The sequence below is a fragment of the Lemur catta genome, chromosome 2 (genome assembly GCF_020740605.2).
Source record: "Lemur catta isolate mLemCat1 chromosome 2, mLemCat1.pri, whole genome shotgun sequence".
NCBI lineage: Eukaryota > Metazoa > Chordata > Mammalia > Primates > Lemuridae > Lemur > Lemur catta.
Window position 1 is genome coordinate 20,354,460 of NC_059129.1, and position 12,071 is coordinate 20,366,530.

Sequence of the window (12,071 nt, forward strand, 5' to 3'; positions counted from 1 at the left end):
CCTCTGCTTTTTTGTTTTCTTTTAAAAAAGCTTATTTACCTGATGAGAATCCTTTAGACTTTTCCTTGGAGTTAGACAAATTGGAACGGTTGTATTGAGAATTGTCAGTTTAGCCATTATCACGTGGGCCTCTGAATATTTAACTTTTCCCCTCTTGAGAAGGGAGCGAACAAACCCACAGGATTTCAGTCCGTTTCTATCTGCAATGTCCTGCCACCCCTCAGTGCCTTGGAGGTGTGGTCTTGTCTCTCTGGCTCACAGAACCCGCACTTGAGTTTAAGAGCAGAGCGGTACGGGTGGCACGCTCGGTCCACAGCCAGGGGACTCAGACCCACGGGAGCGTTGGAGACTGCGGGAGAAGCTATAGTTCACAGGGACAGGACAAAGGCGAGATGCCCTGAGGAGCAGCCGAGAGTAAGCATTGGCCTCTGGGATTCCCTGGGGACCCTCTGGACTCTCAAGGCTGCCACAGCTTTGCTCTCACCAAGACCTCTGGTTGCCTCAGTTTCCCCAGGTGCAGGGAAGGCACTTGGTGCTTTTCCTTTCTTGTGAGGCTTAACCTTTCTCTAATCTGTGATCCTTCTAAAATTCTATAGTTGTCACCGTCCTACCGTTAGGCTCATCCTGTGCCTGTTAGCGCACATTTCTTGTTTACGCACGTTCTTTAACCTGGTGTGCCGAGAAACAGCTTTTCTAATTTCAGGGAAGTGAGAACTGTCATATTAACAGATTCCTAACAGAGCTTTAAAAAAATTAACTTTCCACATTTTTAAACTTACTAGTTGTAATTGTTTCATGTAATTTATAAATAAAGAATTTCGGAAACACCTGTGTTTGTTTTCTCTCCTATGTAGACGTGCATTTCCTTTGACGAGGGCGTCCCTGGTTGTTGGTGGCCCTGGTGCTCTCAGGCTCAGGGGGTGTTGGGGTGGGCTGGGGCCCCCACAGCAGGCCTTGTCTTATTGGCATCTCCAGGAGGCCAGAGGCAGTCAGGATAAGAGTGCTGGGAGGCTGACGCAGGAGGATGGCTTGAGCTCAGGAGTTCGAGAGCAGCCTGAGCAAGAGCGAGACCCCGTCTCTACTAAAAATAGAAAAAAAAGTTACCCGGGCATGGTGTTGCTCGCCTATAGTCCCAGCTACTCGGGAGGCTGAGGCAGGAGCATCCCTTGAGCCCGTGAGCTAGGCTGATGCCACGGCACTCTAGCCCGGGCAACAAGCGTAAGACTGTCTTAAAAAATAAAGAGTGTTGGAGCCCATAGACCTTCCTGCCCAGCAAGTTCCTCCCACAGGAGGGGGTCGGGGTGTGGGAAGGGTACTCCCTCCCCTTGTCCCATTCACATGGCAGGGCCTGCCTGGAGCCCAGCGTGGACCTGGACACCGAGGAAGAGAAGACAAGTGTGACCAAACAGGTGCTCTGGCCTCGCACGAACTGCCACGGGTTTGGCTCGAGAAAAAGACAGAGTCGCTCTTGGACCAGCAGACTGGAGAGCTCATGGTGACCTGGAACTGAGGCGCCGAACCTCTGCCCTGTGGGAATGGCCCTCTGGGGCCCTTTCAGCCCTGTAGTGAGAATCATGAAGGGGGACTTCTCGGGTTTGAATGCCATGGGTCTAGCTTTGTGTGATTTCTGCTGAAGGGTGGAGCAACCCTGGCTCTTAACAGGGTCAAGGCTCTATCGTCTGACACTGTGGTTAGCTGTACGTGGCAGGTAGTTTCCCTCAGCTGTTGGAGTTCACAGCGCAGTGACTTCCCCAGGGGCTGCAGTGGAAAAGTTGAGCGCAGCATGTAAGCAGTAAATACGCCTGGTAGTTAATCAGAGCCAGGCCTTAGGCGCAGCACGGACGGACGGCGTGGGAAAAGGGGCTGGAAGTCAGTCACGTCCTAATACATCAGAAACAGTCATATCAACGTTGCTTTAAGGTGTCATCTTTGGGAAAAGACATTTGCAGCTGAAGTGGTTGCATGAAGCTTTAGCTGTTGGCATCTGTCCCTTTGGTGGGAAACTTCCAAGGCCACCCTGGCCTGCTCTGCGTGAGGGGCCCCCGTGGTGGGTGACTGCTGAGGCCTTTCCTGCGGCTGCCATTCGTAGGCTCCGGGGTGGGGGAGGGGCCCCACCCTTCAAAGAAGAGATGCGATTCCTCTGCTGTCAGGGCAGGTCTCAGGTGGGCTCACCTATAGACCAGGTGAGGTGTGTTGAAGCCCTGGTTGCCATGGCATTAGGTGAACACATGGGCTGTGCCCGGTGCCTGGCGCTGTCCCCGTGCACACGATCAGGAGGGCTGCCCTGCTGCCTGGGGCCCAAGGCTCCCTGGAGACCCAGCTGATGTCACCTGGGCAGGGCGGGGCTGAGCGTGGAACAGTCTCTGCCAGGATAGCAGTGAGCTCGTGTCTCCCTGCTGCCCCATGGCCTCCCGCCAGGCCACTGGACCCTCCCCAGCCCGGGGCAGCCCGGCTTTGAGGGAGCTGGAGCCCAGGGACCAGCAGCTCATGGTGAGTGCCCTCCTCATGGCCCCCGACAGCACGGGCTACTGTGCCTGACGCTGCTGCCTGTCTGTGGCACCCCCTCAGCTTGGGTCTGTTCCCCGTCCCATGCCAGGGCCCCCTCTGTTTCCCACTTTCCCTCCCTGGGGTCCAGCCAGCACCTCCCCTCCCTCCTGCCCCCACTCTCCCCAGACTGCTCAGGCCTGGCCAGGCCCAAGTGGGACTGTAGGAACCATGCTCCTCGGCCTGTACCCAGGGACAGTCCGGGCCCACTGACAGTTGGGTGAGCTGAGGTCAAGGCCTTGCTCTGTTAAGAAGTCAACCCGAGCTGTGCGGGAGCTGGGGGGGCGCTCCGAAGGAACTGCTGCCCTGAGTGCAGAAAGGACCCTGGTGGAGGGTGAGGGGAGGAGGGAGGGCTGGAGGCCTTGACTTGGAGGAAGAAGAAAGCAGCCTCAGAGGGCCCTGGGAACACAGCTGCTCAAGTGACCTGTCCACAGGTAGCACTTCGAATCCGCCCGCTCAGTGACACAGAGCTGGAGGAAGGAGCCACCGTCATCGCCCACAAAGTAGGGGCCCAGGTGAGGCTGGGGGCGCAGAGGGCACGTCCCGCCCCACGGTGCACAATTCCCTGTACCACTGTCACTCAGAGGGTGTTAACATCCAGTGCTGATGGTATCCCGGGGGCTGCCGCATGGAGCTCACTTTTGAGTCAGGGCTGGGGCCGAGGACTGTCAGGGGCGTTCAGGGCTATGGGGAAAATCAAGGCCTCTGATGAGAGCCCAGGACGGGGAGAAGTCAGAGGGTGGCACACTCGGGCCCAGGCAGGGGTGGGCAGGAGAGGAGGGAGGTGGTTTAGCAGCCGGGGTCTAGGTGACCCCGCTGCACGGTGGGGTAGGGCACTCGCACACTGCTGCTGCTTAGAAACGGGCTTAGAAGCCGAGCTCTTGACACCATTTAGAGATGTTCGTGCCCTTGGTTGTCACTTGCAAGAATAAATACCCGATTTCTGGTAAAACTAAATTTTGTCAAGTGGCTGGGGTTTCCCCGTTCACCATTAGAGAGGAATGAACTGTGGCTCCTGGAAGCATGTTTGCTCTCTGGGGCAAAGGACCCAGGACGTTTGTAGAGGGAGACCCCTGGCCAACAGATGCCCACTGGGCTGGGGGCACCCCGCCCGATCTGGCAGGTCAGGAGGCTTGGGGGTGATGCCTGCAGGAGGATGCGATGAATCGAATGTCTGAGGTGTGCGGTCATCTTTGGGGGGATCGGGCAGCCGGCAAGAGGTGGGCTGGGTTAGTGCTGAGTTCATAGAGAATGAAGCCAATGCGACTAGACAGTTGTGAAATTCCCTGGCTTTGGGGATTGAGCCCTGTTAGGGAAACAGGACACTTGTGGATTTCATGAGGGAGGGGATTGCACTGGGAACTGAACCCTGAAACCAGTGCAGGAAACTGGGTGTTGTGGGAACCGAAATTGTCTGAGCAGGTTGGAGCTTTAGCTCTGCCAGCACCACAGCCCTTTTGAAATCTTGAGGAAGGTGGGAATCGTAAACGTGGTCAGCAGAAGACAGTGTTCAAATGACATGGTGGTGTGTGCAGGGCAAGGATGTGCAGGTACGGATGCCCCCAACCATCTCGCCACATCTCCGTCTGGTGTCCCCTCTGGGCATGTGGGCAGGAACGTCTCAGGAACCATCCCAGGGCCCCAAAGGCCACCTTGCTGTGCACTGAATGAAAGACACCGCTCATGTATTTTAAAAATCGAGCTGAAATTCACATCACAGAATTCACCATTTTAAAGTGAATGATTCAGTGGCATTTAGTCCATTCACAGGGCTGTGCAACCCCCGCCTCTACTTAGTTGCAAAACCTTTCATCACCTGGAAGGGGACCTCACACCCATCAACGTCCCTGCCCCCACCATATGGCCCCCGCTGTCCACCCTCTGCCTCCACTCGCCTGTGCTGGACGTTTCACGTTTACGGAACGTGTGCCACGTGCCTTTTGTACCTGGCTTCTTTCACTTAGCATGATGCTTTCGAGTTTCATCCATGTTGTACATGTTCATATTTTCTTCTAACTTTTTATTTTGAAGTAACCTGAGATTGATGGAAAAGTTGCAAAACCCTAGAAAGCACTCCTGTATTTCCTGCACCCAGATTTCCCAAACGTCTATGTTTGGCCACATTGGCTTCCTCCTCTCTCCCTGTGTGTGCAAATGCCTCTCTCCGGGCCATTTGAGTAAGCTGTGGGCACAGTGCCTCCCACACCCACATGTCTCTGTGAGTGTCTTAAAAACAAGAACATACTAGTTTGTGACCTCAGCACAGTGATCAAAGTCAGCAAATTCCTACTGATCCGATATTATCTGGTCTACAGATGTGTTCAGATTTTGCTGTTTTTTCTTAATAATGTTCTTTGTAACAAAAGAAAAGAAAAAAATTTTTTTTGGTCCAGGATCCAATGCAGCTGGTGTTTTTTGCACGCGCAGGGCTCAGCTCCAGCCACCGCTGCAGTGGGTTCTATTACCCTGCTTCACAGATGGGAAGACTGAGGCCCAGAGAGGGGAAGCAATTTGCCCGAGCCTCCCTGCGGGTGAGCTGTGGAGCCAGGACAGGACACCAGGCTGCGGGGCTCTGGAGCCTGTTCTCTTACCCCTGTCCTGGCCTAGCAGCGGGGACTGCATGGAAGCGGCTGCCCACATCCTCCTGTCCTTTGGTCCTCTCTGTCTTTGGGAGGAGAGAGGCACAAAGGCACAAAGGAAAGGGAGTTTGCAGACGTCCCAGAAAGTGCTGGCCAGAATCCAGCCATCTGGGTGCCGGATGGTGGGACTTGTGGTCTCACCCAAGTGTGCCCCCCACCAGCTGCCTGGACCCCCAGATCTGCCCAGCCAGGGAGCTCCTTGCCAGAGTAACCAGCCAAGGATATGTCTGGTCTCTTTTCTTTGTTTTTTTTTTTCGAGACAGAGTCTCACTCTGTCACCCTGGCTAGAGTGCAGTGGTGTCATCATAGCTCACTGCAGCCTCAAACTCCTGGGCTCAAGTGATCCTCCTGCCTCAGCTTCCCAAGTAGCTAGGACTACAGGCATGCACCACCATGCCCAGCTAATTTTTCTGTTTTCAGTAGAGATGGGGTCTCATTCTTGCTTAGGCTGGTCTTGAACCCCTGAGCTCAAGTGATCCTCCTGCCTGAGCCTCCCAGAGTGCTGAGATGACAGGCATGAGCCACCGCGCCAGTCCTAGTTTGGTTTCTAATTGCCCCTGTCACCTCCAATTCTCTGGGAAAGGCTCCCTTGAACCTCTCTGTCCCTAGAGACCCTAATACACTTTGCTTCATAAATATTTATGTGAGATGGGGATGGCCCTGGGGGCAACCGAAGCTGTCAGAGAAACCACGAGTGGGCGGGAGAGTGTGGCAGGGTCCCTGTGTGGGCAGCTCATGAAAGCAGGTTGAGGAGTGGAAATAGGGTCTCGTGGGGAGACCCTGAGGCAGGCAGCCAGCTCAGTGCTGCACCGTTTACAGAGCCCCTCCCATCCCTCAGCCTGTCACTTCTTCAAGGGGTTTGTCACTGTGGTGCCCAGGGCGGGTTGCAGACTCTGTGGTCGTGGCAGTGGTTGTCCGCTCAGCCACAGCGCCCAAGCGGGCTGGTGGCCATGGTGCTGGGCTGCCATCCTCAGTGGTGGTTGGCGAGTCAGTGTCTGTTGGTGTGAGAGAGGGTGCCAGTTGCATAGCCCTGCAGGCCGGGGGGGGCTGCCTGCCCTGCTCTGGGAGAGGGTGCCAGGGGTGGGGTGCATGGCATCCCCCAAGGTCCCCCCTGGCTGGAGCACAGAGGGCTGCAGCCCTTCTTGGGCTGGGACCAAGGCCCTGGATGTGGTGGAGGGCAGGTGCCAGGCCTCCAGGTCTGTGGGCCAAAGACCCCACCCAACTCTGACCAGCCCCTCCCCTGCCCACTCGTTGCCCCAAGATGGTAGTGCTCATGGACCCTGGTGAGGACCCGGAGGACACACTGCGCACACACCGGTCCCGGGAGCGGGCCTTTATCTTCGACACCGTTTTTGACGAGCTCGCATCCCAGGTACTCACTCGCCCCTCCCGCCCACTTGGCCCCCCATCGGGCTGGGCCCTCCTTGGGAGGACTTGGTGGCCAGGCGGTCCCCACACAGTGGCCTCCAGGTGCTGGCCCGGCCTGGGGGATCCGCACAGGTTCTTTCACTCCCTCACTCACCCCTTCATCCTGCAGAGTGGGGGTGGAACAGGGTCCCGCCCCGCGCTCACGTCCCAGCGAGGCACAGACCACAGCAGGTGGAGGAACAAGCGCGATTGTCAGTGCGCACTGCAGTGAGTGCCGCCATGGGACTAGTAAGCCCCTGGTGGTGGCCATAGGGTGGCCAGCAGGTGTCTCTGAAGAGGGACAAGCCAGCTTCCTTGAGAACAGAGGAGGGCGGGGCCTGGGCGGAGGCCTCATTGTACCCACCTCCCAGAGGAGGCACCTGAGGCTTCGGAGGTCACACGTGAGGCCAGAGCTGGTGTTAGAACACAGGGCTGCCCATTGGCATCAGGAATGTCCCCCCGATGCAGGACTCAGAACACAGTCGCTGGCCAATAGCAGTTCAGCTTCCGTTTGAGCAATCAGGCGCCCTTTACTGTCAAGGCTGTCACGGTGTTGCAAGTGGAAGGGACTCGATCGCCGACATTTACTGAGCAGCTGCTACAGGCAAGCGCTGTGCTCGAGGGCCCGACACACGTTGCTTTACGACCCTCACGGCAACCCTAGAACACGCAGGGAAACGGTCTCCTCATTTTACACACGAGGCAACCGAGGCCCAAGGTCACACAGCTCGTGGTTGAAGAGCCGGATTCAGACCCAGACTGTGCACGTGCAAAGCCAGCGGGGAGCAGTGCCGGCTTTGTGCTGTCCCGCCCAGGGGTCAGAAGCTGCCTTTCCCTCCCGAGGGCTGTGTGACCAGCCAGGGCTGCTGGGACACTTGGATGAGATGACAGGGCACAGAGATTTGTCCCACGGAGAGGAGTCCCGCTGCTCTTCCCTGACTCCCAGGCCCGCTGCCGTCTCCCCGTCCTGTGCGTTCGTTTGGTTTCTCTCAGTTCTTGAAGCAGCCCCGGGAAGCCTCATGTGTGCTCAGTATATCCAGCGCATGTCGGGCCTCGGGGTGGGGTGTCACAGGATGTCACACACCTTCTCTTCAGCCCCCCCTCAAAGCCACACTGTGAGGCTCAGCAGAGTTGAGACCCAAAGCCGCACACCTGCAGGGCAGGGATGGGGACCCAGGGACGTCCAATGCCCACGTGTTTTCTAGACTTCCCGCTCCTGGGTGTGCCCCTGCACGTGGCCACAGGGATTGGAACCTACACAGACACCACACGCCTGTCCTCTCCTAACTGCCGGGTCCCCAGCTCTGTCAGCGCTGTCCACGTGCCTGTCCTCTCTGTCCGCAGGAAGACGTGTACTGCACCACCATCCAGCACTTGGTAGAAGGCGTCATTTCTGGATACAATGCGACGGTGTTTGCCTACGGCCCCTCAGGTACCATCGAGGCCAGTGTCCCGGGAATACATGGGGCTGGTGGCAGGACTCTCCTTGGCAGCACAGAGCACCTACTGTGTGCTGGGCTCCCTGTGTCCACGGGCAGCCAGGAAGACAGGTAGATTGATCCCCAGGGTCACGTGGCTGTTAGGAATGACTCTGGAATCCAGCCCAAGCCTATGTCTTGCTGCCTCAGAGAACCCAGGGATTTCTTTCCTGCAATTCCACGTTGGGCTTGACAAACGTTTGCAAAACTAAGCCACCTCTCTTGTCCCTGAAAACTAGAGTCACGGAGGGTCAGAGCCGGAGGGGCCCAGCCCTAACCCAACCTCCGTGCAGATGGGGAAACTGAGGCCCTGAGGAGCACCTTGCCCAAAGTCACAGCTTGTTCATCTGTTTCATTCACCCAGTGTTAGTGAGCACCTACTGCATGCCAGGCTTGGGTGAAGGAAAGAGTTCTCTGGTCTTTGCCAACGTGGGGCCAACAAGCAAGGAGGAAAGTGAGGCACCTCCTTAAAAAGCAGAATATGTTAATTCTCTTTTTATAAAAACAGCACAAATATCCAAAAAGGGTTTGAAGAAAAGGTAGTTTTCCTACTCTGATGCTGTCTGCACTTTTGCTTATATCCTTGCAGTTTCCCCTGCACCCAGATTTTCTGCCACAGAGTAGAGACATCAGACTGTTCAGAAAGCTTTTAAAAATTTGTTTCCAAAATGGAAAATGAGCGTGTCAGAGCAGCGGGTGTGAGCAGCTGCCACGTGGGTCCTTCAGTGGCCAGCGCTTCCGGGGGGCGTCTGAGCCCGCGTGCGGAGCCCCCTCCCCCCAGCAGGTGTCTCTGCTCCTCTCGCAGGTGCGGGGAAGACACACACCATGCTGGGCGTGGACGCGGAGCCCGGCATCTACCTGCAGACACTCACCGACCTCTTCCAGGCCATCGGGGAGGCCAGGGACAACACGGACTGCAGCGTGTCCATGTCGTACCTTGAGGTGAGCCTGCCCATCAGCCTCGGTTGCCTTGCCTGCAAAACGGGCATTTCTGTGCCAGGTGAGATGCAGCTGTGTGCGAGGTCCTCAGCACCACATCTTGTCCCCCACCTGCCAGGTGGCCTTGCGGAAAGCCTCAGCCCTCAGAGTTGACATTTCTCAAAGCCCCGAGCGTGTGTCAGTCCTTGCAGGTCTTTTGTGCCAAAGCTGCCTTGTGCTGACCTCTCTGTTCCACCCTAGATTTATAACGAAGTGATCCGGGACCTCCTGAACCCAGCCTCGGGGTTCCTGGAACTGAGGGAGGACTCTCGGGGCAGCATCCAGATTGCTGGCATCACAGAGGTATCCACCTCGAACGCCCAGGAGGTGAGTCACAGGGGCCCACGGAGGGAGACGTGACCAAGCAGCCACAGATAAACACACAGTCCTTGTTCAAGTTCACTGAGCAGAGACAGACCTGCAGCTCCAAAGTTTCTTCCACGCATGGACTTGATCTAAGGGAATGCAAACGCCTGCACCGATGGCCCTGGCCCCCTGCTCTGGGGTCAGGGCAGACATCACGGACGGATCACACGGTCTTCCCTCTGCCCCTAGATGCAGGCCTGGGGTCCTTTCAACACAGCCCTCCAGGCGCCCCACCAGCGGAGTTGGCTCCGGTCTGAAATCCACTTCCCATGCCTGGTACGAGTGGCCGCTCCCTTAGCAGGGGCAGCAAGGGCACACTGGCCGTCCGTCTTTTCTGCCCACCTCTGGTCGCTATGCCAGCATTCTCAACACTGCCCTCAGGGTGGGCCTCCTGCCTGCTCACAGGACACCAGTGGCTCCTTGCTGCCCCAGGACCACTGTGGATTCCTCATCCTCAGCCTTGATGACCATGGGCTCCAGCCACGCTGGTGCCACAACCCACATGACCTTACCAGCATCTCTGGTGGGCTTGGGGAAGGGCAGCCTTCTTGCCTATTCTTTTTTTTTTTTTTTTGAGACAGAGTCTCACTCTGTCACCTGGGTGAAGTGCCATGGCGTCAGCCTAGCTCACAGCAACTTCAAACTCCTGGGCTCAAGCGATCCTCCTGTCTCAGCCTCCTGAGTAGCTGGAACTGCAGGCATGCGGCACTATGCCCGGCTAATGTTTTCTATGTATTTTTAGTTGTCCAGATAATTTCTTTCTATTTTTTTTAGTAGAGACAGGGGTCTTGCTCTTGCTCAGGCTGGTCTCGAACTCCTGACCTTGAGTGATTTTCCCGCCTCGTCCTCCCAGAGTGCTAGGATTACAGGCGTGAGCCACCGCGCCCGGCCTTGCCTATTCTTTAATAACAGCCACTGCAGCAGTCTTCTCTCCATACCAGCTCTATAGTCCTTGCAGTACACAGTAGGTGCTCAGCAGAGGCTCATTGGCTTGATTTCCACAGCTGTTTGCACGGCCAATGGATTTGCCTCCCCGCCCCCCTCCCACTCCAGCAAATCGACGCAGCTGCCTGGAGTTCTGTACTGAAAAGGGTCCCGGCTGCCCCGGGCTCTCTGGGGAAGAGACGGGGGACCGCTGGTACCTGCTGGGGTGCAGGCAGGAGGGGGCAGTGCACGTGTCATGCAGCTGCCGTTCCTGCTCGAAGCATCCACTCAATGAATTGATCCCTTCGTGCTACAAACCTGAAGCTGTTTCCACCTGCTGAGGTTCTGCCACAGGCAGCCCCGGGGCCCCCGCGGGTCTTCTCCTGCCTGGTGTTTGTGGAGGGCACATGTGGCCACTCAGGTGGCCCTGACTGCCCGCCCGCTCCTGCCCCTCTTCTCAGATCATGCAGCTCCTCACCAAAGGCAACCGTCAACGCACGCAGGAGCCTACGGCCACCAACAAGACATCGTCCCGTTCCCACGCCGTGCTGCAAGTCACCGTGCGCCAGCGGAGCCGCGGCGCAGACCTGGTGGAGGAGGTGCACGTGGGGAGGCTCTTCATGGTGGACCTGGCGGGCTCGGAGCGGGCGTCCCAGGTGCCTGTCCCTCTGACATGCCTCCCACCCCTTCCAACTTCACGATAATGACGCCGTGTCTGGCGGCCCTTGAGGCTTGAGCAGGACCTTGTCCATCCTTATCTAACTGCGTCTTCAGCAGCTTGAGCAGCCCTGGCCCAGGGGAGGCGCTCGCCCCATGCTTGTTGAGTGAATTCTCAAAGTGTTGTGTGTGTATGGAGGGCTCATCCCGGGCACTAGGACATGCAGGTGAACGACACCCAGCCTCGCCCCAGAGCTCGGGGCCTCCTGGGGAGACAGACGTGAGCGGATAATTCAGCATGGCTGGGAGGCATGTGCTTTGAGATTCAGGGTCTGCACAGACGTGGTGGGAGCCCAGAAGAGGGTAGGTGGCAGTGGGTCTCAGGGCGGAGCCTGAAAAGGCCATTGTGAGCTTGGGGAGTGCCAGGAAGAGCATTTCGGGTTGGGGGACTGTGTGCAGAGCATGGCTGTTGGGAGGATGGTTCGCAGTGCGTGGTGGCACAGCTGCATGCTCCCATCATGGGCGCTGCTGGGGGCCAGCCCTGGCCCCCTCCCCAAGCCCCAGCCCACCTGCCGTTTGCTGCACCTGTCACCGGGAGGGGGCGTGGAGCTTCACCGCCTGTTGCTCCTGTGGTCTGAGTGTTCCTTGAGGGTGGAACCCCGCCCAGGGCTGGGGACAGAAAAGGGACGTGATAAAGGTGGTGCTGGAATAAGTGATGTCCACAAGTGACATTTTTACACCCCTCTGATGTACCAGGCACTCAGCATTCATAGAAACATAACCTCCCTGACGCAGACCAAGGTGGCGGCATCGTGCCTGATTGATTGATTGATCGATTGATTTTCCTGAGACAGTCTCGCTCTGTCACCCTGGCTAGAGTGCAGTGGTGTCATCATAGCTCACAGCAACCTCAAACTTCTGGGCTCAAGCAATCCTCCTGCTTCAGCCTCCCAAGTAGTTAGGACTACAAGCATGTGCCACCACGCCTGGATTATTTTTTCTATTTTTAGTAGAGACGGGGTCTCATTCTTGCTCAGGCTGGTCTTGAACTCCTGACCTCAAGCGATCCTCCTGCTTT

General features: G+C 57.1%; 1 protein-coding gene across 1 annotated transcript in view; it reads left to right on the top strand.

Annotated features, from left to right (window-relative positions):
• LOC123632002 (kinesin-like protein KIF19) overlaps positions 1-12,071 on the top strand; it is a 53,437-nt gene that overhangs the window by 1,108 nt on the left and 40,258 nt on the right. Inside the window, exons 3-11 of the mRNA XM_045542135.1 lie at positions 1,346-1,438; positions 2,090-2,183; positions 2,419-2,490; positions 2,979-3,059; positions 6,445-6,555; positions 7,935-8,022; positions 8,874-9,010; positions 9,248-9,373; positions 10,798-10,992. Coding sequence (XP_045398091.1) covers positions 1,346-1,438; positions 2,090-2,183; positions 2,419-2,490; positions 2,979-3,059; positions 6,445-6,555; positions 7,935-8,022; positions 8,874-9,010; positions 9,248-9,373; positions 10,798-10,992 — 997 coding nt within the window. The remainder of the gene's footprint in view (positions 1-1,345; positions 1,439-2,089; positions 2,184-2,418; positions 2,491-2,978; positions 3,060-6,444; positions 6,556-7,934; positions 8,023-8,873; positions 9,011-9,247; positions 9,374-10,797; positions 10,993-12,071) is intronic.